The following is a 24716-nucleotide window of genomic DNA, read 5'->3' as shown; positions in this document are numbered from 1 at the left end:
ACTCACCACCCAAAGCAGAAGACAGCAAAGTATATTCCAAAGAGGGTGGCAAACGCATGGCGAACAGCAGAGCTGGCATGACTGGGACCCAAGTAAATACGAAACCAAAATGCAGCCAAAAGTGCAAACAGTTGACAGGCTACAAAATTGATCTGTAAAAGACAAACAAAACAAAAAATGGTTGTGATTCTTGGAGGAGAGGGGAAGGAGTCTCTCCATTCTCAGAACAATAAAGAGTGGAGCCAGGAAAAGGAGGGGGTGGGGGGGAGTGAGAGAAATTAATCTTTTGTTTCTTAGCGTTCTCACTTGTGAGCCAAAGCAGTAACTTTCCTTGGACAACGACAGAAGGGATTAAACAAGCCTGTAGCCACCCAAAAACTCAGACAGGAGGAAGAACAGGCTCCAGCTACCCAAGGTACAGCTGGGCTCTGGGCGGTTCTTGCTCTCCCCAGGGCAGGGCTCTGCTCCACTGCCAGCAGCGCTGGCACACCAGCCCAACCCAGGTGCAGGGGACATCACCGCCACACTGTCCTCCTGGTGGGAGGCAGAGGCCAAGAAGCAGACTGGGACTCAAGCATTGCCCCGGTGCCTGACTTTCTCCACAAACCCCAAAACAAGGGCAAAATCAACAATCCTGATGTGACACTATTTCACAAGCAATAACTGGACAGCCTTCTTAGCTGAAATCCTCTACTCCACAGCATCCTCCAAGCCGGCCTTTTGATTTACCAATTTTTTGCAGTTCAAGGGTGCAAAGAAAACAACTTTGCTCTACCATCATGCAGACAGCGAAAGGAAAACTCTTCTCAATTGTTCTTTGGCTACTGCATGTCTCTATAGAGCACGGGATGCGGTCCGGCCCCATTATAAGGAGGTAGCGATGGCAGTGTGAGCACAAGACAGGTATATGCGGAGGGCAAGTAGTCTATGACTAGAGGCTATTCCTATCAGACACAAGGACAAGCAAAAGCTTCAGTGTCCTCAGAGCAAAACCGACACCAAGCTGCCTTCTTCAAGTCACCTTCTCTTTGACAGCTTCAGCAAAAATCCCAGAAGCCAGAGGAACAACAGAGGTCAGGAGCTGTCTCTAACAGACCAATACAGCATTAGGATATGACATCCGTAAGTCCAGCCTGGACCCTAGGCAGCTGGAGTTAAATTAATTTCTTCAGCTGCAGTTCTTTTTTAATTTAAAAAAAAAAAAATTCACCCTGAGCTCTCCGGCAGCAAGTCATCCTAGACTGAGCAAAACTAAACAGGCTGCAACATTTAAGCAATCACTTGGATTAGAGGATTATCCAAAGCTATCAGTCCAGGACAGGGTGATATATCTCACTCAGAAATGCTCTGACATGCTGGCTGTCCAGAAGTGGTTGGATTCAACCAAGCTTCTTGCCAAAAACATTTACAATGTGTTTAACAAGACACTACAGCCCCAAACTGCTTTTATTCTGGTGGACTAGATCCAACGTGGTGCTGTTCAATCAAATGCTTTTATTAAAGGTTTGTTGGCTACATTGCTGCAGTTCCTTTATTTCAGTGATGCAGGCAGCCATACAATAGAATAATGCAATAACTTAAATACTTAGATATGCTGAATTTTAGTTATTTGGAGCAGAGAAAATATCTATTTATTTCTTGTTCATGTAAGCAACCAGCATTTATAACAGACAGTATCACAGAACTATACCCAAAAGCAAGTAATTAGCAATGTCTTATTATGACAATACTTTATGCTTTATTTAAATAAGACAATTCTTATTTTCTGTGCAAGATTTTAAAAGTGAGAGGAAAAAATTCCACTGGTCTCACAAAACCCAGATGCTGCGGTACAAATCCCAAACTCTCATCTGGTCTATTACAATACAGTTACACTCAAAACACTAGCTCCTCTCCCTCCCCTCCTTCCACAGCCAGAGGTACTGCAGAAATGGCTGGAGGGAGGACATCCCCTACAGGGCTGCTCTGATTGCATCCTTTCTAAGCAAGTTTCCAAGACTGATGGATGCCAACTCATCAATGACAATTCAGTGAACCTTAATCCCACCTCAGCCTGCTCCCACTTAGGGTCATACTAGTACATCCAGTGGAGCTCAACTCTGTGGCACGCAGAGCCCCTTTGATTCAGTATAAAGAAGGAAAAGTGCAGAGACTCCAAGAAACCTGATGTGGCTGACTGTTTAAAAGACAATACCCCCTTCTGTGCAGCATCACTCATGGAAGCTTTACACTGGTAAAAACCATCAAGATAAGCAAGCGTTTGCTTTTTACTTTCATGCAGTTCTTGTATGTTCAGCCCGGGATGTTAAAGATGCGACTTCAGAGGTTCACGCACACTGCAAAATGAAAGTGCAAGATCCCATGGCAGACACACTCATAACAGCATTTACATAGCTAAGGCAGGTAACCGCAGCAGCAGCAGAAAGCAAGCAGCAGAGACTTCATCACAAGCTAACATACAGTATACGACAGCACTGCAGCCTTGCATACATACGCTGTTGCTCACCTATACTATCAATTCCTCTGAACATGTTACCTGTGCTACTTGGATTAAAGTTAGCACGGGTACGCCAACCGTGCCACTATCACATCTTCATTTTGTTGTGCAAATTAACCGAGGCAATTTCTTCTCTCTGCTGCTTTTGCAGGAGTTGGGGTAAATCCTTGTACCAGGATAAAAGCAAAAGTACACACCAGCCTTACGTTTCAATTGGCTTTCAATTTATAAGGGTTTTTTCTGTAGAGCAGCCAAACACCACAGATCCAATGTACTCAGCAAGCAATAATCTCAGAATACTAGTTTTCATTTACCCTTTTTGTACTGAATTAAGCTAGAAAGTACCTTGCAGAGGAACGGCTGCAACACACCATTAAAAGTTACAGATATGATTCAAAAACCTGAAGATTAACCTTACTTTTCAGGATTAGTAATTGACAGTGATGGTGTTGAAGAGGCACAAACACACATCAGGATTCCTGAGTGTCGTTTGAACATTACGTGACCTACCACAATAGCATAAGGGAAGTGAGAAGGCTGCACCCAACGCATTGCTTGGGAGATCGACTCCCAGATACAAAAAAAATGCAGTCTGAAATGCAGAAAGAGAAGATTTTCGCTCACTGGCTGAGAACATTCATGCCTTTGCCCTCCCTTCTGACCTGCAACCACCATAGCTCTTCGGCAGCTTTCCAGGTTCCTCTCCCCCATGGCCATGTTTTTCTGACAGACAGTACTGCTCCTAAACACAACATGCTGCATTTGTTTTTCTTTGTCTACCATTAAGGCTTTCAAGGTTTTTTGTGTGTATTTACAGTAACACATACACATTACAAACAATGTGGTTGGTTTTAAAGGATTCATCACCAGAGGAGTTGGGAGAGGGATACCAATGAACAAGAAAGCCAGGTAAATACAATTATTACTGATAAAACCTTTCTGTCATCCATGAGGTATTGGGTACCTGTTGGACAAAAACATTGTGGAATAATACTGGAGAATACTTCTTGTATCTGTCCACCTATAAGCCTGCACTTGGAATCTGAATGCACCAAGATGACCTCTGATTTCTGTGGGGTTCAGTCTGAAGACCAAACTTAGCTGCGCAGAGCTCACTGCAAGGTCTAGCACATAGTTTACTGCAAGACTGACTTTTAGAGGTGCTAAGCAATTGCAGAATAATTCTGCAGATCAATCCCTCCTGAGTTTACCTGAGCCAAACTGAAAGTGTGGATAAACCAGGCCAAATCTTTTCTTAACTACAACCTGTCACAAAGAGAGGGAGGGAAGTTGTTTCTTTCTTGGATTTGGGGAATGTAAGACAAATGTCAAGACACCAGTAAAACTGGGGAGCGCCTTCCCAAGTGCTGAAAAATCTGTTCTGCCTGGCAGGCTGAACTCCATTATTTAAAACTGAGCACTAACTTGGTACCAGTCCAGATCGGGTCTGTTCTCCACAGAGTAACAGAGGGATATGATAGCTTTTCATATGGCTACCACCTCCATTTAGTTATTTATATGTAATGTTTTAAACACATGCAGCATTCACATGCATACACACAAAGACTACCAAATACATCCGACAGTGACTTTACTGCATTCCATTTAACATGAATTTTATTCTTCACTTCACATATTTAAGGTACCTAAGTAAACAGATCCCTAAGATTTTAAGAAATGTTGCACTGCATCACAAGTGAAGTAACAGTCACACTTTCCTCCCTTTCCCTTCCCAAAGAGGAAAGGGTTCATATTATTCCCTTTTGGTTATTTCCACTGTTGCTAAGAACACTTTGTAAACAGTAAATTGAGGGCTTCTGAACATTGATGAATGGCATCCACACAAAAATAACATGGAAATAGAAAAGAAATTATATGAGAATTAACCCTTCTCATCCCAACCCACCATTATAAGTCATTCAACCCATGTTTTTAGCTAGTGACCTCTATTCAGTGTTGCCATCAAATTTTTTTCACATCTGGTTTCAACTTTGCTAGCAGAAAAGAAACACCTTTGCTTTTTACAGTCATTTTCTTCCATGCTCTAGCGAGTAAGATGTAATAAAATTAGGAATCGGAGCACATGATCTGTTGCCAAAACAAGATACTACCTTCCTTTCATTTTCCACAATTAAACATTGGAAACAGAAAGGCAGTCTCATCACAGTATCCTGCACCGACATCTGGAAGACTTGTATTTGAGTCACAGCCAGCTGAAGACAGCCTTGCAATGCAGAAAGAAGATATCTGCACTTTTGGAGAGAGAGAAAATCTGGAACAGCTCCAGCCCAACTGGGTTGATGGTTATTGTTGTCTGGTTAAGGAATTCTTTAATATCTAATAGTCTCGACTTTAAAAGGCCAGATGGATCCAGAGCATGTAAACACCAGGTATGAACAACGAGGAAAAAAAAAAAACAACCAACCTAGTTCCTCCCTTTATCCATTCAAATTCTGCAGTAGCAATAAATCAAAGTGATGTTTAGACTGCAAAACTGAGTTTTTTTACAAAGCTAGCAATCAGGTCAAACCAACCAACCAACCAAGCACCTATGATGTTGACACAAGAATAACCAAACATAATGGTTGCAAGATCCCCCTATACTATTATGCTAAAATCAAAGCCCTCAAAGCACATAAAAGGTTTGTTCCATCTGCCTCAAGCCTTTGCACCTTCTCCCATTTTAACAGGGTGAAACCAACGTGGCAAATGTTGGACTGGTACTGTAGGAAGGGGAAACACAAACTCCTAGGGATCTGGAGTCACCTTTTCAGTCATCTCCAACAGGCAGGGCATAGTACATGGGAAGTCATCTCTTCAACTTGCTAACCATTCTCAAAGGAAAACCATTAAAACTTTTTGCCCTATCTTTTATTGGGTCCCATTAACCATCTGCAGGTGGGCACTTTTAAGGGCAACAGCCAGTTGGCAAGTCACAAAAGAAAAGTTCCAAATACCTGGCATTAAATACGTGTCTCAAAATCTCAGCATTTGGAGGACATGAGCCCATTGCCGATAACACTGAGTGGGAACAATTATCACCTTTTGTTCTGGGGGCAAACTGGCTCCGTGGTGGAGGTTTTAAAAAAAAAAAAAAAAAAAAAGTAGCAGTGTGTCAAATTCCTCTAACAGGGAAGTCGTGGAGCCATAGCGCATTTCCAAAAGCAGACAGGTAAATGTGTTGTTTGGTGCACTGGAAAATGACTGAAAAAAACCACAAAAATCTTACACGGAGAACATGGAAAGTGCTTTTGCTTTTCCTAGCTAGAAGTTCTTGAGATGGGAAACAGAAAATACAAGAGGAGGCAAAACCTGCTTTATACATTTCCACCAAATCATCACAAATAGTCTTGGTCACTGCTCAGCGTAGTTCAAGGTAGGCTACTAATCACCCACTTCAGGAAGTTTCAATTCCCCTCATCCCACAAGCCTTGTATCTGCAAATCTCTCTATTTAAAGAAGTGGTAATAGACATTTGAGGGTTACTAGATCACACTCTAGGAAGAGATAATAACTAAGATTAAGCACATAGTCTGTTATTTCAGTGCTTTTAACATTTTCAGTATAGTTAAGTATCAGGAAGAAAAGTCCTGCATTCTGTTTTCACCACAAAAATACTTCGCTTTTCCTTTACTACTTTTTTCCTCCCAGAAAAACTGATCTCACTTTCCAAAAATCTAGGAGAATACAACAAATTGACCACGCAGTTCTCTCCAAACGGCAATTAAGTCCATTACCCAAACCAGACAGTCCTCTGTAAGCAAAATTCCTATTAATGCTATAATTCATTCACTATGAAAATCACTATGAGAAATCACACTGCTAACTTGTCACTTGTTGGATGACAAGGTGCTGATGTGTCCCCCACAGCACACAACCTTTGGACAAAAACCAGGCATGTTGCACTGTCCCGGTTTCAGCTGGGATAGAGTTAATTTTCTTCCTAGTAGCTGGTACAGTGCTGTGTTTTGGATTTAGGGTGAGAATAATGTTGATAACACACCGATGTTTTAGCTGTTGCTAAGTGGTGCTTACACTAGTCAAGGACTTTTCAGCTTTCCATGCTCTACCGACTGAGAAGGCTGGAGGTGCACAAGAAGCTGGGAGGGGGCACAGCCAGGACAGCTGACCCAAACTGGCCAAAGGGACGCGGGGGGGCCGCTGCTCGGGGACTGGCTGGGCATCGGTCGGCGGGTGGTGAGCAACTGAACTGTGCATCACTTGCTTTGTATATTCTTGTATTATTATTATTACTACTATTTTATTTTATTTCAATTATTAAACTGTTTTTATCTCAACCCACGAGTTTTCTCACTTTTACTCTTCCGATTCTCTCCCCCATCGCACTGGGGGGTGGGGGAGAGTGAGCAAGCGGCTGCGTGGGGCTCAGTTGCCGACTGAGGTTAAACCACGACGTGCATTCATACACATTCACAGAGGTACAAGTGTGTTACGGCACAGCCAGGTGCCAGAATATTCCCAGCTAGCATCCAGTTCCATGCCCACTTCAACGTGCAGCAGATGATGCAGACTGTCCTCAGATTATAGATATCACAGAAGATACTTCTACTTTTATTCCAGGCCTTGCACTTACTAGCCAAATGAGAGAATAAAGCTTTAAATCTGCATTTCATCTGATGAACAAAAGAAAGCGTATGAACAGAGGCCTCCCATGGTGGCTCAGTATAAAGATGAAGTTGTAGACCATGGTCAAGATACTCTGTATTTGCTGCTACCTACTAATAAGCTACTGAGCATTAGTTTAGAAGGCTGCTACAAGGTTTTTATCTGGTAAATTACAATTTCTCCTCTATTCACGAACTTACCACAGATCATCAAACAGCTGTTTTCAGTATTTGGAAAAGCATAAGGAACCATGTTAATAGAAACTACTGACAGCAACAGCAACCCCTTCTCAAGTCAAACCACTGTCTTACAGAGTCCAACAGTGCTTGGGTAGTATTTTGGAAAGGAGATACCATAATAAAGCATTCCACTTTGCCAGAGATCAGCCCCATCTTCCAGGATGGTGTCTTTCTTGCAAAGAATAAAGCAAGAACTACAGAAGTGCAGCAACTTGTTTTCTCTGTTTAAAAGATTATTTTGCACATATAACCAAAGACACCTGGCAAACAACATGTTTAAGTTCACTTTGCTGGAGACATTTCTACTTTGATGTTGAAAAATAGACCTGCTGTTATGATAGTATTTCGTAACATCCAAATTGTGATATTTAAAATGGGTGTGTTAACAATGAGAGATGGAATATTCTTTAATCATCTCAAAGATACCTGATACTTACTGAAATTTTTCAAAATATTTTGATCTTCCAGACTATTTTTATGAACCATAAGGACAAATATTCTCTGCAGAGATGACTTAACTCTATGCAGGGAGGAGACAAACACCCCCAAAAAGGAGGGCGACATCACAGAAACCATGTCAAGTTTCTCACTGCTAGAATTTTGACTTAGGTTTCCACAAAGGAAAAGGATTTGTGTAACATCATCTGAGCAGCTCCCCTTATTGCCCACAGTGGCATCGCTTTGCACAGAACTCAGCGCACCGAGAGCCAGCACAAACAGGCATTTGTGAAGAAATCAGAACTCACTGACACTTGCAAGATGCTGTATTTTCTGCCTACAGTCAGACACTGAATTGCAAACAGCATGGATCAGAGAGGAGACAAATTCATTTACATTGGGGAAATACCGATAGGACTACTGAAAAGTCACATCTCCAATATCATACTGAAACAACTCATTTCTCTAACTTTGTGTTGTAGGAGTCCTGTGGAAGATTTTGAGAGGGCAGAAGCAAAGGTTTGAAAATAGAATTTCTCCCATGGGGGAGAGAGAGAGAAGCATATATGCATGACTAATTTAAGATTTTTGTTCTCTTCAGAAGCAGAACTAAGTTCTCACAGCCCTGGCTTTTTTGTTGCTGCTGCATGCGGAATATGGAGTTGGTAAAGTAGAATATGCCAAATTGACAGTATTTTGGCCTGTTGTGCTGTTTTCCTGGGTAAATTCTGCTGTTTCCCTACTTACAGGGTCAAATATCCTTCCATGATTTAGACTATAAACTTGAAACAGATGTTCTTTCTGGATTACCTCTATGAAGCCACTAGCAGAATAATCACTAGCAGGACACACAAATATAGCTATAGCACAGATTAAACCCTGAGTCATCAGAAATTTTAAAAGAAAAACATTTAAGTGAAAAGTAAGCTTGAGAAGCCAAATCTACATCATAATGCTAAGTCACACACCCATACGTTTACCTTTGATGGCTGATAAATTTAACATGTGGACCTGATCCAAATACAGCTTTAGCTTGCTGTCAACAGCTCTTATGCTGAACTGTAATGACCCCGTATGTTGAACAGATGTTTAAGTAGTGATCATTTATGTGCACCGATGTTCTGCCACTACCTGTAACTCAGTAATTACTGTTCTCTCAGTGAGTAATGCCAAAACATAGCATGATGAAATTCCCTTGTACCTGAGATATCCAGCACTAATTCCTACCTGTAATAGAAGCAGCAGTAAAATCAAAGAAGCCAGAATGCCTTTAGGTTGTTAGGACAGCTGCCTCATTTCTTCAGGCTACTCAGCAGTGAGGTAGCACACTAATCACAGTACCTTTAACCCAAAAAGAGTACTTTAGAAAGAATAATTTGACATACCTCTGTGCAGGTGTAGTATCGCATGGTATAACATGGCAGACACGTCTAAAAGCAGAACTACAGCCAGCAGGTCAGAGTATAGAAGATATTTTAATGCGAAGAGGAAAAAGAGGAGTGAAATGTCGTTACCCAAACAGGAATTTTGACAGAAAAAAAACCCCAGCCCACCACCAGGACTACAAGCCTTGCTTTTCCAAAGGCTTCCACAGGAAGTAGGATGTCACTGGGATCTTGTACTTCTCGTTGGAAAGATGGCATCTTGTACCGCCTACCCTCCTTGCTTATGCGTAGATTCATACTGATGCAGAAGGAACAGACCGACCTTACCATCACATTACTCCATCACTCCAGCTCTTCTCACAGGGTTCAATCAGAAGACCTGATTTAAGTATATGTAAAGTTAGGAAATAGATGCTGAAGTGAAAATGAACAGAAACAAGGAAAACAACAACTCCAGGAGAGTAAAATACAACAAAGCAGAGACTTGAGTGCCTGCAAAGCCTCCTCTGAAAGTCCCTAGAGCTCTAGGAACCTCTCGTGGCAGGGACACCACAGCACTGTTTCCCCCCTTACTTTGCCACCTGTACAGCTCAGGCAACTAACTGGAGCTTGCATCCTTAGTTTTCATAATCATTAGTTAAATACAGCAGTCACCCATCTTTTTCTCAGAAATGAATTCTTGGATAATAGATATTGTTCCCAACTTGTCTCTTCAGCCCTGATGAGTGCTTCCAAACCCCAAACAATTATTTTCACACAACCTCTCAAGAGCATTGCCTAGCCCCTGCTCTCCAACACCATCACCTCATCCACCACAGACACTGGGTCAGCAACAAAAAAGAAGCAGGACCAAGGCAGGTTTCATTAGGCATGATCCAGCTCGAGTTCACCAGCCTCAAGCACTAATAGCTCCAGAGATTTCAGTCCGGTTTCTACTTTTGTATTCTTCAGCAAATAACTTCAAAGTAGCAGTGCTAAGAGTAGCATCAACATAGATCTGCATTTTTCCCCCAGACTTAAAGGTTTCGTTTTTAAAAACTTAGAGCACAGCACAGCAAGTCAAGCACCTTTTCCACTTTGTCTGTGTAACTGACATAAGCACATAGTGATTTATTCAAAATGCAAAGAAGGAAGACAATACATACATATGCGTGTATACCCAGCCGCCCTGCTGGCATGTCTTTCTGTGGCTTCAATGTAGATCCCCAAATACCAACGGGAGTTGCATGAATGTAGGAATGGCAGGATCCTTATAGCAATGTTGCTAAAGTCCCAATTCAGAAACATGCTTAACTTTCAGGCCAGATGAAAGCCTTGTGCCTGCACATATTCACCAATTTAAAAATAAAACAGTAGGCTTAAAGTGCAATCCTTCACTAGAATGGGAACTGGCACATCTAAAATAACTTGCCCCATTATTGCTGTTGCAATGTCTGTGCAATTCTATTTTCAGTTCCTTTTCTATAGAAAAATGTGTCAGTGGTCTTTAAAAACACACACCAACACAAACAGAGCAGTTTTGTTCACATTATCCCAGTGATATCCCGGTAAGTGTATGCAACAGAAAGAAACAAACATCAGTAAGGGAAAAAAACTGCCAACTTCACAAGTTATTCTCAACCAGAAGAAAGTTGGGCTTTTTTCCCCCACTGTAGAAACTGTCAGCACTGTGTTAAATTTAGACACATTATCCTTGGAATTAAGTGGCTTGATCAAAGACTGAACCTTTCAGACATCGCAATGGTATTATATAAGAATTTATTAGGCCCTTAGACAGCGAAAATCTGGAACATCCTGTATTTGAACACTCAGTCATGCTCATAGTAACTTAAAACAAGGGCACTGTAAAAATTAGCATATTAGGACATGCTTTAAAAATTTATACAAGGACTTTGCTAGAGGAAGGGGTAGAATTTATCTGTCCTAACACTGATGTTGATACCTGAGCTAGTCCATCTAAATTTCTTTTATTGTCAATGGGGAAAAAAGGCAATTATAGGTTGGAGTGCATCTAATCCTAAAACACAAGTCTAAAACAGATACTTCTACTATAAAATCTAGATGAGTAAGTTTAGATGTAGAAATATACACTGCAGACTTACAAAGATGAACAGTAGCCATACTACACGCATTAACTTCAACGGAAGCAAAAGAAATCTCTGGACTGTGGAACTGGACTTCCATTTAGTTGTAAAGAGATGAAATTTTCAAAAATTTCACTCCACTTTTTGGTTTACCACTTAAAGACACCCTAAAATGGCATCATATTCCAGAAGCCAGTATTCTGCAATAAACTAAGCCCACTTCAAGTGCCTGAAATAGAGCGGGGGCAGGGGGGGCAAGAAGTGCCAATCAGCAAGCACTTCTGAAAAAAAAAAATTACTAGTATATCTACTGCCAGATATGTGTGGAAGAGTTTTAGGGTAACAATGCTCCCACGCAATGGGTGTAGTCAAACGCACCCGGTTTCCTGCTTCCGCAAGCAGGTGCTGCAAACCTCAGTTCTTCCTGTCCTCTTCCTTGTCTAAGCAGTTTTGCATCTCTGAAACACCCAGTAACAGCACTTGCAGAAGAAGGGAAGGAAAACCCTTGTGAACAACAAAGAAAATGCTTTCAGTTGAGCTTAAAAACATCACTTCAGGGTACATCAACATGGAGAGGTGAAGACCTATGTTTTTCCGCCCATGCTCCAACCTAGCAAAATATGAGGCATGGATCTCAGGGTGCCACCATACCCTTTCCGACACTGTAGAGCCACAGAATTTGATAAAAGAGAGACAGAAAATATTCCCAGCTACCTTTCAACATGGAACCCCCTCACAGGCAGAAAAGGATATGCAAAGATTTTGGGAAGCCATCAGTAAGGGCCAGGGAAAATCTGCAGTGAATCTGCTCAGATTTTTTTTTTTTTTGGTAGAGTTAATTTTCAGCCAGCTCAACCTGTGCAGATGCACAACTGAGTTTTTTCACAAGAGAAGAAAAAGAAGTATGGCACAAGGGAAGGGAATATACGCAGAACCACCTTTTTTAGCAGTAAACTTTAGTCGGAGCCATTTATTTGACTGGGAAAATCACATTTTCAGTTCATATTTTGGCAATTATCTTTGCAAACGTAACAGTTAGTAACTCACTCTCTTTATTTCTGTAAACAATGAAAACTTTATATTCTGCAGTTGCTTGCAGAATCCTCCATTTCCACCGTGGCCCCTGATTCTGCTGGCAAGCAAATTTTCTAGATAGCTTTTTTCTTCATTTTTTAGCCTATTTCCAAAAAGCTGTGTATGGGTTGTTTGTTGGGTTTTTTTTTTCCCAATTCAAGGACAATTATCTTTGTTTCATTCCTTTGCTATAACAGTGACCGTGTAGAATTAGCAAGCCTCCGTAACTGCCAACTTCAGATACTCGCTTTCACAATCATGAGATTTCACAGTCATAAAATACTGCTCCTCCCTATTGTTCTACAGTTTAAAAGTAAAATTATTGCTCTACGCTGTTTAATACAAGGTATATTTATCTAACCTTCATTCATGTGCGCTGCAGACTTATTTTTAATCCCTTCAGAACTGTGGCAGGAAGAGAAGCCACCAATAAAACATGTACAGCGACAATATCTTGTTGTGGCTGGTTTTTCCTTCCTTATTTCTGCTCAGAATTTGCAGCATGCTTACTTCATGCTCATTTATTTTGGATCTTGAACCATGCAAAATGACAAGAATGTAGCCCCAGCTGTTTAGTTACGCCTGCGTTACAAGCACCTTACATCTACAGCAAATATCTCCAGAAGCTGAACTTTGGAGCATGTTTAATTTTAGGCGCTCAACTTCAGACACTATTGAAAACAAGTAACTTGGAGATGACAAGCACTCAGGACTAGGAGCAAGTCAAACATTTCAATCGTCACTAAACTAAAATATCCATAAATCATTAGTACCTTTCCAAAAAGTCATGCTCTGAATGAATTCCTGGGGTTACAAAAAAAAAAAAAAAAAAAAAAAAAAAGATTTCTTAGTTTTCAAACTTAGTAACCAAATCAAAACAAAACCTAACAGGAAAACACACAGCATGAGCAAGTGTCAGTTTGTGAATAAGCATAAAAAAATGTAAAGTAAACAATAAAAAAGAAGAAGAGATACTTGGATTTTGCTATAAATTAATTTCATTTCCACTATACTATATTTGAGGGAAAAAAGGATTTAATTACCTTGCCTCATTAAAAGCATGCTGCCTTCTTTATATGTCCCCCACTAGAGTTCCATACTTCTATTTGTATACAGTACAGCAGAACTTTGGGTTATAACACTGATATTTTCCAGAGATAACTGCCATATCAGGAGGAAAAAAACCCACCCACATTTGTATTACTTAACCACAGTATTATATTTTTCCCCAGGCATATTCTTGCCATGTTTATGAGTCAGCAATAGCAGAAACTTAACTTGCTTTCCTTTACAAAGGACAGCAATCATTAGGCAACAGGAATAAGCCTCATTTTTACCCCTTTAACAGTTTGGAAAAAAAGAAAAGAATGCCCTTACATTTTAGAATTATTACAGTGATGCTCCTACTATGCAGTGACAGGCAACTTATTGTCCAAGAAAAAGTACAGCAACAAAATTCCAGAAACTCTAAGTGAGCTCTTCTCAAAATACCCTATGAACTTCAACATAGCCAGGGAAAAGAAATTCAACAATCCTTTAAGTTGCGTAAGTAATTGTAACTTCCCTTTCAAACAAGCCCTTTACACATAAAGCCTAAAAAACCACGCTTTAAAAGAACTAGGACATTGCATGATCTGCACAGCTGGCTTGCAAAGTTTATTTCCATCTCCCTCTCTATCGCAAGGTTTTATACCACTAACATCTGGCTACCTCAGAAGCACTTTGAGAAAGCATTTCAGGTTTGATTTTTAGCAAACTTAAGATATCTCAAAATGCACGTGGAGTTTTTCCCACTGTTACTTTAGCACTAAAGTTTAGAGTGTGGTAGCATTTCAGCTTCCCTGATGCTGGAACGCACCCGAGCAATGAGCAGCACGTAATTTATACAGGATGAGGGAGAGGAGACTCGGAAGGGAATGACCAGGGACTTGGGTCCCCACTGACTGCTCAAAGCCTCTCCAGGGCACAAGCCAGTAGTTCCACCTGCCAGGAAATAAATTAGGCCACCGTCTCATAGGCAGAAATAGTCCAAGCAATTGCAAAGACCCGATCCTAGACAGAGGAAACAGAGGCACACCTGCCATTTAGGGTCTTCTAAACTGGTCTGGTATGTTGTCCTTACTAGTGACTATGCTCAAAAACTGAAGTGTCAGAGAAAAAGGAAAAAGAGGAGGCAGATACAGAATCAATTTTCTCCTAATAATCATTTATACCCTGACTCAACTCTATCCAGGCCAAAAAAACAGGAAGCCTGACTGAGATAGTTAGGCAACTGAGGTAATGGCACACGTAAAGTGTATGATTCATAAACAGTTAGATAACAGACTACTGATCAGGATGTCAGAACCCTATCAAAGGATGAAGGCAGACTACACCAGACACCTGCTGGTGTAGTCTCTTCAAAGGGAATATGCAGATCACGAAACCCCCAAATACAGCATTAAAGATAAGCAGCATGAACTGAACAGAGAGGAAATGCTCAGCATATGGACAAAAAAACCCCAACAGTTAAAAATCAGAACAGACAAGTAAGAGCATAACCAAACAAAGCGTATAAGGGGCCAGTTACTTTCTATATAAACTAATAGAAAGACAGCTGTAGCTTGGGCTCCTTGAAAGCGGGATGTTGGAGAAGTGACCTCTCTTGGGTGTTGGCTGATCTTCCCTACAGAGATCTGCTGCTTCCTGCTGTATCACCATGTGAAGAAACTCAAGTAATAAATGCAGTGTCAAGTCAAGCCCTGGGAGGGGATGACGACCCTAGCAGTCCACTCACCCGTAACGGGAGCAGCTGCGCTTGGGACTACCAGCAATGACTCGGGATCCCAAAAGCATCAGCACACCAGAGGCAGAGCTGCCAGAAACCACCGCCTGCAGAGGGGACAGGCCCTGAAAGGAGCTGGCAAAAGAACACGTACTTCCAAAAGCTTTCCCTTTTAAGCTATTAAGTATCTTACTCTAGATACTCATGTTTTTCATATAACATCCAAGTCCACGCTGGCTCTGGCCGAGTTCTTGGCCTTAGCAGCCTCCTGTTGAAATGGGTTTCACAGTCCATTTCTGGACTGCATGAAAAAGACCTTCATTTTAATCACCGTTGAATCTGCAGCCTTCCAACGTTATCACATTTTTCTCTTCACGTGGAGGAACACTGGGAGACAGAAGGGAAGAAGTCCTAGATCTATTTCATTTATGCTGCTCACCTATACTTTCACCATGATCCCTCTTAACAGTCACATTTCTAAAGCAAACAACCCAGTTCCTTCACTTTGCTTTTGCATGTTTAAGAACAGAAGTCTACCCTGTAATTTTTGCTCTTTTACCTTGTTCATATTTTCATTCTGTTTTCATGGCAAAGAGCAGCTACAGTCATCTTTCGATTGACAAGAGCAAGTACAATGGGACAGAAACATAATTATGTCACCCATTTCCCTCTGCCCTGGACCATTATTTGTTCTAATCCTCATTTTATTTACTGGTTAGCATCAGCAGGACATCTCTAAAACTTTCTTTTTCCAAACTGCTGAGCCCATTTTCCTCTCTGCAATGTGACATCTGCAGTTGGGAACTAGCGCCCTAGCAGAGAAGTAGCAATAAAGGTAACACAAAATTAAAGTTACATTCTCTGAATAAAAAGCAAACAAATGTTTCCTCTCTCAAGAGTCTTATCATGTTTCACAACGTACCACAGCAATATGCCTACACTTTCAACATACTTGTATAAACTAGGCAAAACCCACCCATACACTGAGTGCAGTGTTATTGTTGCTGTGGCAACTACAGACCACAATTTGTTGCCTCAAGAGAATCAGCATGAGCACAAACATACGCAGAAAGGCATAAACAGCTGTGAGTGCTAACGATGCCTACAACTCACTGTGGATGCGTAACGCTGCCATCAAAAACTGCATTTAATTCAAAAAGTAAGTCCTTTAACTTCCCAGTCACTGTCTCCAAACCATTTGTCTACACTTGTTTTTCACCTCTAATCCAGCATAGTCGGCAAAACATCCTGAGAAACCCTGCCGCATAAGAAGTGTAAATGTAAGACAACTTAAACTCCGCTTGGGAGCGAACAAAGTAATTCTAAAACTCTCTCAAATAGACAAATCATTGCTCTATCAGCTGGAATTTGCTGGTATAAATACTTACTGCAAACCATAGGAGTCAGTGATTTGAATCTGCCCCCTGTGTGCGCGCACATGAGATAAAGTCAATACTGTACTACTCTTTAACACTCCCTCGCACTGATAACAGGAAAAAACCTACTTTCACCAGTTTATAATGTCATTTAAGCTAGGTGTAAGAGTTAATATTACTGCATACTGCAAACCATAGGAGTCAGTGATTTGAATCTGCCCTCGCGCACATGAGATAAAGTCAATACTGTACTACTCTTTAACACTCCCTCGCACTGATAACAGGAAAACCTACTTTCTCACCAGTTTATAATGTCATTTAAGCTAGGTGTAATAGTTAATAATTAAAACTTTTCTACTCAGCAGTCCTTTAAAAAAAAAAAGTTTAAAATAAAACCGATACATGAGCATGAAAACAAGCATGGAAGTTATTCGAGAAATGTTGGGAGCTGGGGGTCCTCAAACGTCTTGGGTTTTGCCTTGTGATTTTGCCTTCCCCATTCCTGCCCTATCTGCATACCAGTGCCAAATTGCACTTGAACAAGAAACCGCAAACAAAGAAATTGCTCAAGTCCAATTAGAGCTTTTGTCACAAGACCAGGGTCTGTAGAAGAAGCAAACGCTCACCCTGTGCACGAGAGCCAGCAGTTGAAGTTTATTTCTTGGCCTGAAATTGTTGTTTAGTTTTTTAGTATTCTGCATGCAATCCAAAAGACTGATCTAAAGGAGTATTTTCTTGCCTCCTTTCTCCCTCCCAGACGTCCCCAGCGTGACGCACTCACTGAACTTGCAGACTGCAGAACATAATCTGACACTGATGAATAATTTTTAAAGTTGCTATTCCATACAATTGCCAGATTTTTGTCTGGGACTTAGCAGGCAGATACACACGCTCAGGTCTATCTGCCCTTTGCATAAGTCATCTAGGTAGTCAGCTCACATGCTTTCAGACGCCATCCCACCCACTACGCTGCAGAGTGTCACAGGCAAAATTCCCATTATCCAGCCACCCAATCACCCAGGAACACCAGGTAAATGTTCAGAGTCCTCAAATCCCACCTGGACAAAGCATCCAGAAAGAGGGAAATCAAGAATGAAGAATTGTTCTAATATTTAGTATTTGTTTTGTCTAAGACCAGCTAGCATGGCAACAGTCATGCTATAGACTAATTGACTAACTTTCTTAATAGTTTTCAGAGTAATGACTACCATTTCCTGTTCAAAAAACGAAATAATTCCAAGCTGGTAAAGCTGTCTAGTTAATATTTTGAAATTTGGTTTAAAAATTATTTTTCATTCAGATATTTTACTAAAACTTAGAGGAACGATTGAGAGCAAACTCTTTCGGAATTTGTAAATGTTTCAGTTTATTTGATTCAAAGATATGTTTACAAAAGTTTTTTTCTCATGTTATTGAGATTTCTTTTTTTTTTTTTAAGCCTGAAATTTTCTTATCATGAGCGAAGCCCAAAACACAGTAGAAAAACTGTTTCCCACCCAGTTCCATTAAGGATGCAACATACTGTAAGTAGCCCCCCCCAAAAAAAGTTCTAAAAAACCATTTATGTCAGAAACTACTGCTTGTGCTTTTGTTTTTGCTTCGGTGCTCACCTACTATTTTGCAAAAGTTGTTTAAAATGCCTTAAGCCAGGGAAAAAAGGACTGGTGAAAACAAATATTTACAATCAAGATCGTAAGAAGGGAGAATGATCAAATCCCACCTTGCTCTGGGGAAGGACCACCCAAAGGGTTTCCCCTTGGCCGTTTTTCTCCACGTGCCGTTCTCCCTGTTGGCAGAGGCAGGACAGGCTGACCCAGCTGAGCCCTGTGCAGAATGGGCTGGATTCCACATTGTCAGAAGTGACCAAACAAGCCTGACCAGTGCTATGCGCTGAAGAAACCACCAAATGAAGGTCAGAGATTTCCACTATACCTACCTTAGCAAGTGCTGTGGTGCAGCAGAAGTGGGTTTGAAGAGCAAAACAGCTGAGGATGAGGACCCCACATTCATGTGACTCATTGTCTGGAGGGTCTCACTTCAGAGGAGCTGAACGCTGGTGCTGCGTGCCCTTTAGCAGCTGAAGCACTGCAGGCTCCTGGGCGCATCCTTCGGCTTCACATTCTCAGAAAGCAACCCTGTGCAGATGCTCCAGGGCCACTTCACATACAAGTGTGCTATGTGGGGACAGTCAAGAGATTCATTCCCAAAGCGCACTCCTGATCCAAACTCCATGTTAACATAAACACTCCCATTATTAGTTAAGGACAGTAGAAATTTATGTATCAGGCTATACTTTTAAGAGCAAACCTGAGTTTCTGGAAGCTCTCCTTAAGTACCCTCAAGGTTACCTGTAACTACTAGGTCACACACAGGGGGATTTTTTCACTCCAAAAAGAAACACGGCCCATTGACATCAGACTTTTTACTTGGTTTTGGACAAGTACAAAAGGTTGGATTCACCTCTGCATTGATGCCAAGGCCAGCGCTGCAGCCTCCCCTGCCCAGGGATTACCAGCACCACTTGCAGTTTGGCAAGTCTACCTCGAGTGCTGCCCATTCTCGTGAACTGTAACAGGAGCCAAGGAGCAACCAGGGCATTAAATACTGTGCCAGGCTGGACAACGCACAGTAAACCCTAAGCATCAGGGGCTCCCCTGTAAGTACTGAGCCAGCTCTGTGCTCGGTGCCTAGATCTCTAGGCTGGAGCCCAAGAGTCTTCGTCACTACTTTATATTGTCTCAACATAGCTGCAGAGCACCACTAAATCAGTGCTGGTATGACTAACGTGCAGAGAAGGTTTCAGGAAACTTTAAGCAGCACTTCAACATTTATTTTTCCAGATCTCGTTTAACACAAATGAAAAGGAAAGTGCTTAAAAGGGGGAAAATTGCAAGCGACCGATTCCAGTTGCACTTTTGTCCCTTGCCAAATGAAAAACTTAATAGGACAGACTTTGTTTTCAAGGCATGAGGGATGTGGAAATATTTACACCCGTAGTATCAAGACATCAGCCATGGGGTTCAAGACTGCAGTGCCAAACAGACTGAGAACATGTTGAAAAAGGCAGCACGTGTTTCCAAGGCAGAGGAAAATGTATATTATTGCAATTGTTAGTAATAGCTGACCTGAACAGAAAGAAATGCTTTGGAGACGGCCTTAATCTTTGGAAAGTACTATACCTCTGTCTCAGGAACATACAGAATCTTGGGCCCTGCACAAGCAGGTGCAACAAATTAGAGAGTGGATTTGCTCTAAACGCACAGAAAAGCCGTGCAGCCCACGAGCACTACGAACTGCCCTGCTTGCAGGCACCTGTTTATCTGGGGACCCAAAATAGGGTCAGCAAGACTATGCCTCTGTTCTTTAAATGAAGTGCTATGTCCTTCATGGCATTATAGTAAAAAGCTAATGATTTCTTTTAAGGACAATAGTTTTACAAAATCTGGGTACTCAAAAGTCAGAAAATACCAAAATTAAAGTCGTTATTGCAACCTAAGTAATATCTCTCCATAAATGTGTTTTAAGATGTTGAGTTCAAATTTCATTTTTGCTTACTGTTTCTCAAATAACTAAAAGTTACACAGCTTTATTTTTTGCAGTTGAGGGTGTCAGGCAGGGAGGCATTAAGTCTGACAAGTACTGCTGCAATTCAAAATGAAAACAGAATTTTCAATTGCAAAATAACTGGCATTAGGAAACTAAAAGGTAGCATAGTTCATAGCAAATGTGGACAGTTGCTGCTGTTGCCTTAGAGTAGTTTTTTTCAGGTAAAAATCAGATACTAACCCCACTTATGTCTTCAATGAACTTCCATCTTCAGTTATCTCGCTTCAATCTGTAACAATTTACCTTTTTTCCTCAGCGTTACATCTTCTAATGCCTCTACTGACAACCATTAAAGGAACCTTAAAGTTCCCTGCCTAAGTCTGTTGAGTTCCTAGAAAGCTAATTTTTTGTTTGGCTTTTCACTGCCCAAAAAGTGGATTAGAAAAGTCATGCAAAGAGGCTTGGGACTAACACATCTGCTGACTAGCTAAACCAGAAAGCGTAGAAGTAAAACTGAAGTCAGACAGCAAAAGAGCTGAAAAATGTGAAATTTAACAAAACAACCTCCGATTTGGGGATCAGAATTCATGTTGATATTTGTAAAAGGAAAAGATATACATATACTGTTTTCTTCTTTCTCCTTTTTAAACCAATTCATCAGCATGCTTTGAGCAGGGAGCTATTCAAGCTCAAGGAATGGTGGGAAGATGCCTCTAATACTTCAACTATCCCAAGACTCAGAGGCACGTCCCACAGTCCCCACACAGAGTTAGTGGTTTTTTTAAACTGCTGCCAAAACATAAATATGCAGACCAGCTCCAATGAAAGGATTAAAATGAAAAATAAGGTGTACAACCAGCAGCCAAAGCACCCAAAATTAAGTTTAAATGCACATTTTTTCCCCTTTGGGGAAACACGGCTGGCCTCATCAATGAAAACTCTGAAGCTAAAAGCCCTCTGATATAAACATGAGAAGATGCTCTTTTTTTTTTTTTTTTTGAGAGTCCCCTTGAACCCAGAACATACTTCCCTGAAAGTCAACAAACTTGGTGCTGTCTGACATAGGTCAGAGTAAGGCCTGTTAAAATGTAAGGTTTGTTGTACAGCAGTTGAAGATTTGCATTTGGGCTGCTACTTCTAAGGCAATAGATAACCTGGGATATCAAGGGTACTGCAAAATAACCCGAGAAGCGAAACTTTTTAATTGTATGTCTTAACCCTTTGAATCTGAATTACTTCTAGAGATGTCTAGAGCTTAGGAAGGCATCGTAAAACTACATATGGATAAACAATGCCATTAAACTTATTTTTAATATACCTTTAAATAGTATATTTATTTCTTCACCGTATTTATACACACATGCACTTTGTTTACAGAAACTACACTATTAAAAGTTTAATGTTTAACTTCCCATATCTCACTGATTTATGGTAGAGGATGATGTCCCAAAATGGGTGATTTAGGGCATGTATGACAAAAAAAAGTATATACTTCGCCAAAAGTTACTGTATAAACATACTGGAAGGTTGATGTTCCAGAACCAGTGATTTGGGGCATATGTGATAAGGAAAAAAAAAACCCCCAAATTCTTTTCCAAATGATGCGGAGGCATGTCATTGACCTAGCCAGATATTTTTAGAACACAAGTCAGCTAAACTTCAAAGTCTGCTTTCCTGGGATATGAGGATGAATTGAACACAGAGAGTCTTTTCATCCTCTTTCAAGCTCATTAATCTTGTTACTGAATATAGCACTTCTTAAAAAATAATATTTCAATGCTAAATTCAAAGATAAATCATCCATTCAAGAGACATCCAAATACACACTGAGACATCAGGATTATTTTAGCATCTAAAGCAGAAAACATCACTATGTTCTCATGCAGTACACTGTCTGCTAAATAAAATGCGAACAATCTGCCAGGTACACAGCGCAGCTAGGAATTGCACCCTCTGTAATTCTGCACTGTTATTAAACCTAAGTTGCAATTTTTTAAAATGAAGAAAACCACCAATGCGAAAAAATGACATTTTCACGTTCATCCATGGTTCTCATAGTGAGTGATACCGTAGCTGATTATTAGATGACAAAACGTTTTCCACCTACCATTACTACAGCTTTTCTGCCCCTTCTATGAAAGGGTAACGATTATGACCTTCATTTTTCAGACCTTCAGCTTAACGTTTTTTCTGGGCTTTCTCGTAGACTGAACTCTCTCATAGCACAGACCTCATGAAAAGAGGCACAAGTCCTCTGTGCACTTAACGTAGAGGCGGACACACATGACTTGCACGTACCGCAGTGACTTGGAGGGTCTAAACTCCACCTGTGCGCCCTTGTCTCTCGCTCTCTGGGCACTTCTTGGCATTTTTGAAGGCTCAGGGCCAGTCATGGGGAACCGCCAGCCACACGGACTAGAGGGAGATTTAGGCTGTCACCATCCAACAGGCCGAGCACGATGACGCTGACATACAGTGACAAACCAGAGATTACCTCCCCTGTTGCAGCCTAGCCACCGAGTGGAAAGCATAGAGGGCCTGTTAGCATTGCCGTAAGGGACTCATATAAAACCAGTCCCTGCTACACGTGGGATTCAATATCTAGCAAAATAGACTTTCATATGCAAAGCTCCGTTCCGCACAGAGGAGCGAGTGAACTTTTCTTTTCCCCCTTCAGCAGAAGTCCTCTCTCATTCTTATGAGGAAGGCAACCAACCCGCCTCGCAAAAGAGCTCTGTGAAAGTGTTGAAAGTGTTTTTATTTTGTTTCTGAGGGCATTAGCACTGCAGGTCAGAGTTGAAACTCATGTTGTTTGCGGGGACAGTGGTGGCACAATGCTTCCACGCAGAGATCTGGGTATTTCCAACTTCAGGGCAGCAGAAATCCCTGATGCTTGGCATAGTCCAGCACACTGCAGTGGGGCAAGAGGGGCGGGGGAGACTTTTTAAAATGATTGATAGCATAATCTCACAGGGACAATTAAGCAGGATCAGGTGGTGGGGGGAGGTGGTGATTTTCAGCTGAGGAAAGCTGCACATCAGCACAGCCGTGCTGCAGTTCTGCGACGAACCCCAGCAAGGGGGGATTCCCCCTGGCCCATCGCTGCTCCACGCCGCTGGAGCCAGTGGGATCATTCGCAGGGACGGCACCTTATGCCCGCACGCGTGCTCACACAGCCCAGTCACGCTGCTAACCCCAGAGGATGTGCCCCCCACTTACTGGTGTGGGCTTAAGGGCCTAAGATGCAAACCACCAGGTGCACAGGTGCCCACCATCAGCACCCAGGAGACCGGGGCCCTGGGACAAACACAGCACGTAACCAGGTGCCGCGAAGCATCCTCAGGCCCGGAATAGCACGGGGAGAATTTTCTCCGTGGACATCGTCCTTGTATCACCTTGGCTGAACGCAAGGACAAGTTTTGGAAAGCTTAGAAAGAAAAACTGCAGTCTGTCAAGTCTTCGTTGTTCAGTGACCCAGTCAGCCTAACATTGTACGTACGCCATGCTGTTGCAAACAAGCTGGAACCGTAAACGTTTGCTATTCCTGGTTCCTTTGGTGTTCCCGTATTCATCAATCATGGCATGGAATACCTCAAAAAGGAAGCTATCACTATTAATGTGCCTTCTCCTAAATTAATAGCTTACAATTAATTATAGGCCTTTATTGTTTGACTGTTTTAGTGTTGAGCAACAGATCTCTTTTTTGCATCAAAACCTGTTTCTGTTAAAAAAGGAAGAACTGGCATGGTTAGATGTAGGGGTTTAATCTATAAAATGATATATTTCTTACTCAAGTTTAAAAACAAACAGTAGTAAAAAGTGACGCATAGCACCAGCCACTCCGCAAACAGAAGAAAGCAAATAAATCTCAATCTTCTGTTGATTTTTACCAGCACGTCTCTGCTGCCCTGGTTTCTTAGAGCACAGCTCAGCCTCCTAATAGTTTGGTGGAGGCTTTTTCTGGTCAGCACAAACTTCCAGACCTAACTTCCTCGTTGCTGAAAGAATGCAGGAAGGCAGCAGGTGCACGCAGGCTTGAGAGACAATAAAAGGTGGCGGCGGGGGAGCAACGTTTTCTGCCTGTGAGGAGTCAGTTTAACTAAGAGCCGATAAACAACCAGACAACACCACTGCCAAAGATATATTATGCTGTCAAACTTGCTCGCCCGTAAGACCGCTTTCCTGTATGCGTGCCTGTGCGTTTCCCAAATCTCCATACACGCGCTTTGCGATTCCATCAGGCACTTGTACTAGGCTGAAAGAGGCTGCTGTGCCGCCTTTCTACGGATCTGCAGCCACGAAAAGCAGTGCCTTCATGCAATGATTTCTTACGAGAGACATCGCATCCGCCCTCCCGCACAGTGCCCGTTCCCGAACTGTTAACCAGAGGCGGGCGAGCGCCCGAACTATGTAAGCATTTCAAACTTTGCCGCAGGTAGCTCAACGCCGTGGCTTACAGCATCCAGCAGCAGCAGCGACTTCTCGCAAGAGCACGAAAAGCGCCAGGCATCGCCGGGAAAAATGAAGGGCTTTCGCCGGAACGACAACCAGCCGGCCCGGCAGAGCCTGCAGCTCGGGCTCAACCCCAACCCGACCCCACCTTGCTCCGCCGCGCGCCTCCCCCTCCCCGGAACCCGCTTCCACACCAAGCCCCTCCGCGGCGATCCGCGTCGCACCGCTGCGCCGC

The 24716-nt window shown here is 42.0% G+C and overlaps 1 protein-coding gene across 1 annotated transcript in view; it reads right to left on the bottom strand.

The window, feature by feature from the left end:
• Nucleotides 1–24716, bottom strand: part of MBOAT1 (membrane bound O-acyltransferase domain containing 1) — a 90905-nt gene that overhangs the window by 32343 nt on the left and 33846 nt on the right. Inside the window, exon 3 of the mRNA XM_009273968.1 lies at nt 7–152. Coding sequence (XP_009272243.1) covers nt 7–152 — 146 coding nt within the window. The remainder of the gene's footprint in view (nt 1–6; nt 153–24716) is intronic.

This window comes from Aptenodytes forsteri, unplaced genomic scaffold (genome assembly GCF_000699145.1).
Source record: "Aptenodytes forsteri isolate BGI_AS27 unplaced genomic scaffold, ASM69914v1 Scaffold831, whole genome shotgun sequence".
NCBI lineage: Eukaryota > Metazoa > Chordata > Aves > Sphenisciformes > Spheniscidae > Aptenodytes > Aptenodytes forsteri.
The sequence above is the reverse complement of the archived record's forward strand: the minus strand, read 5'-3'. Positions and strand labels throughout refer to the sequence as shown.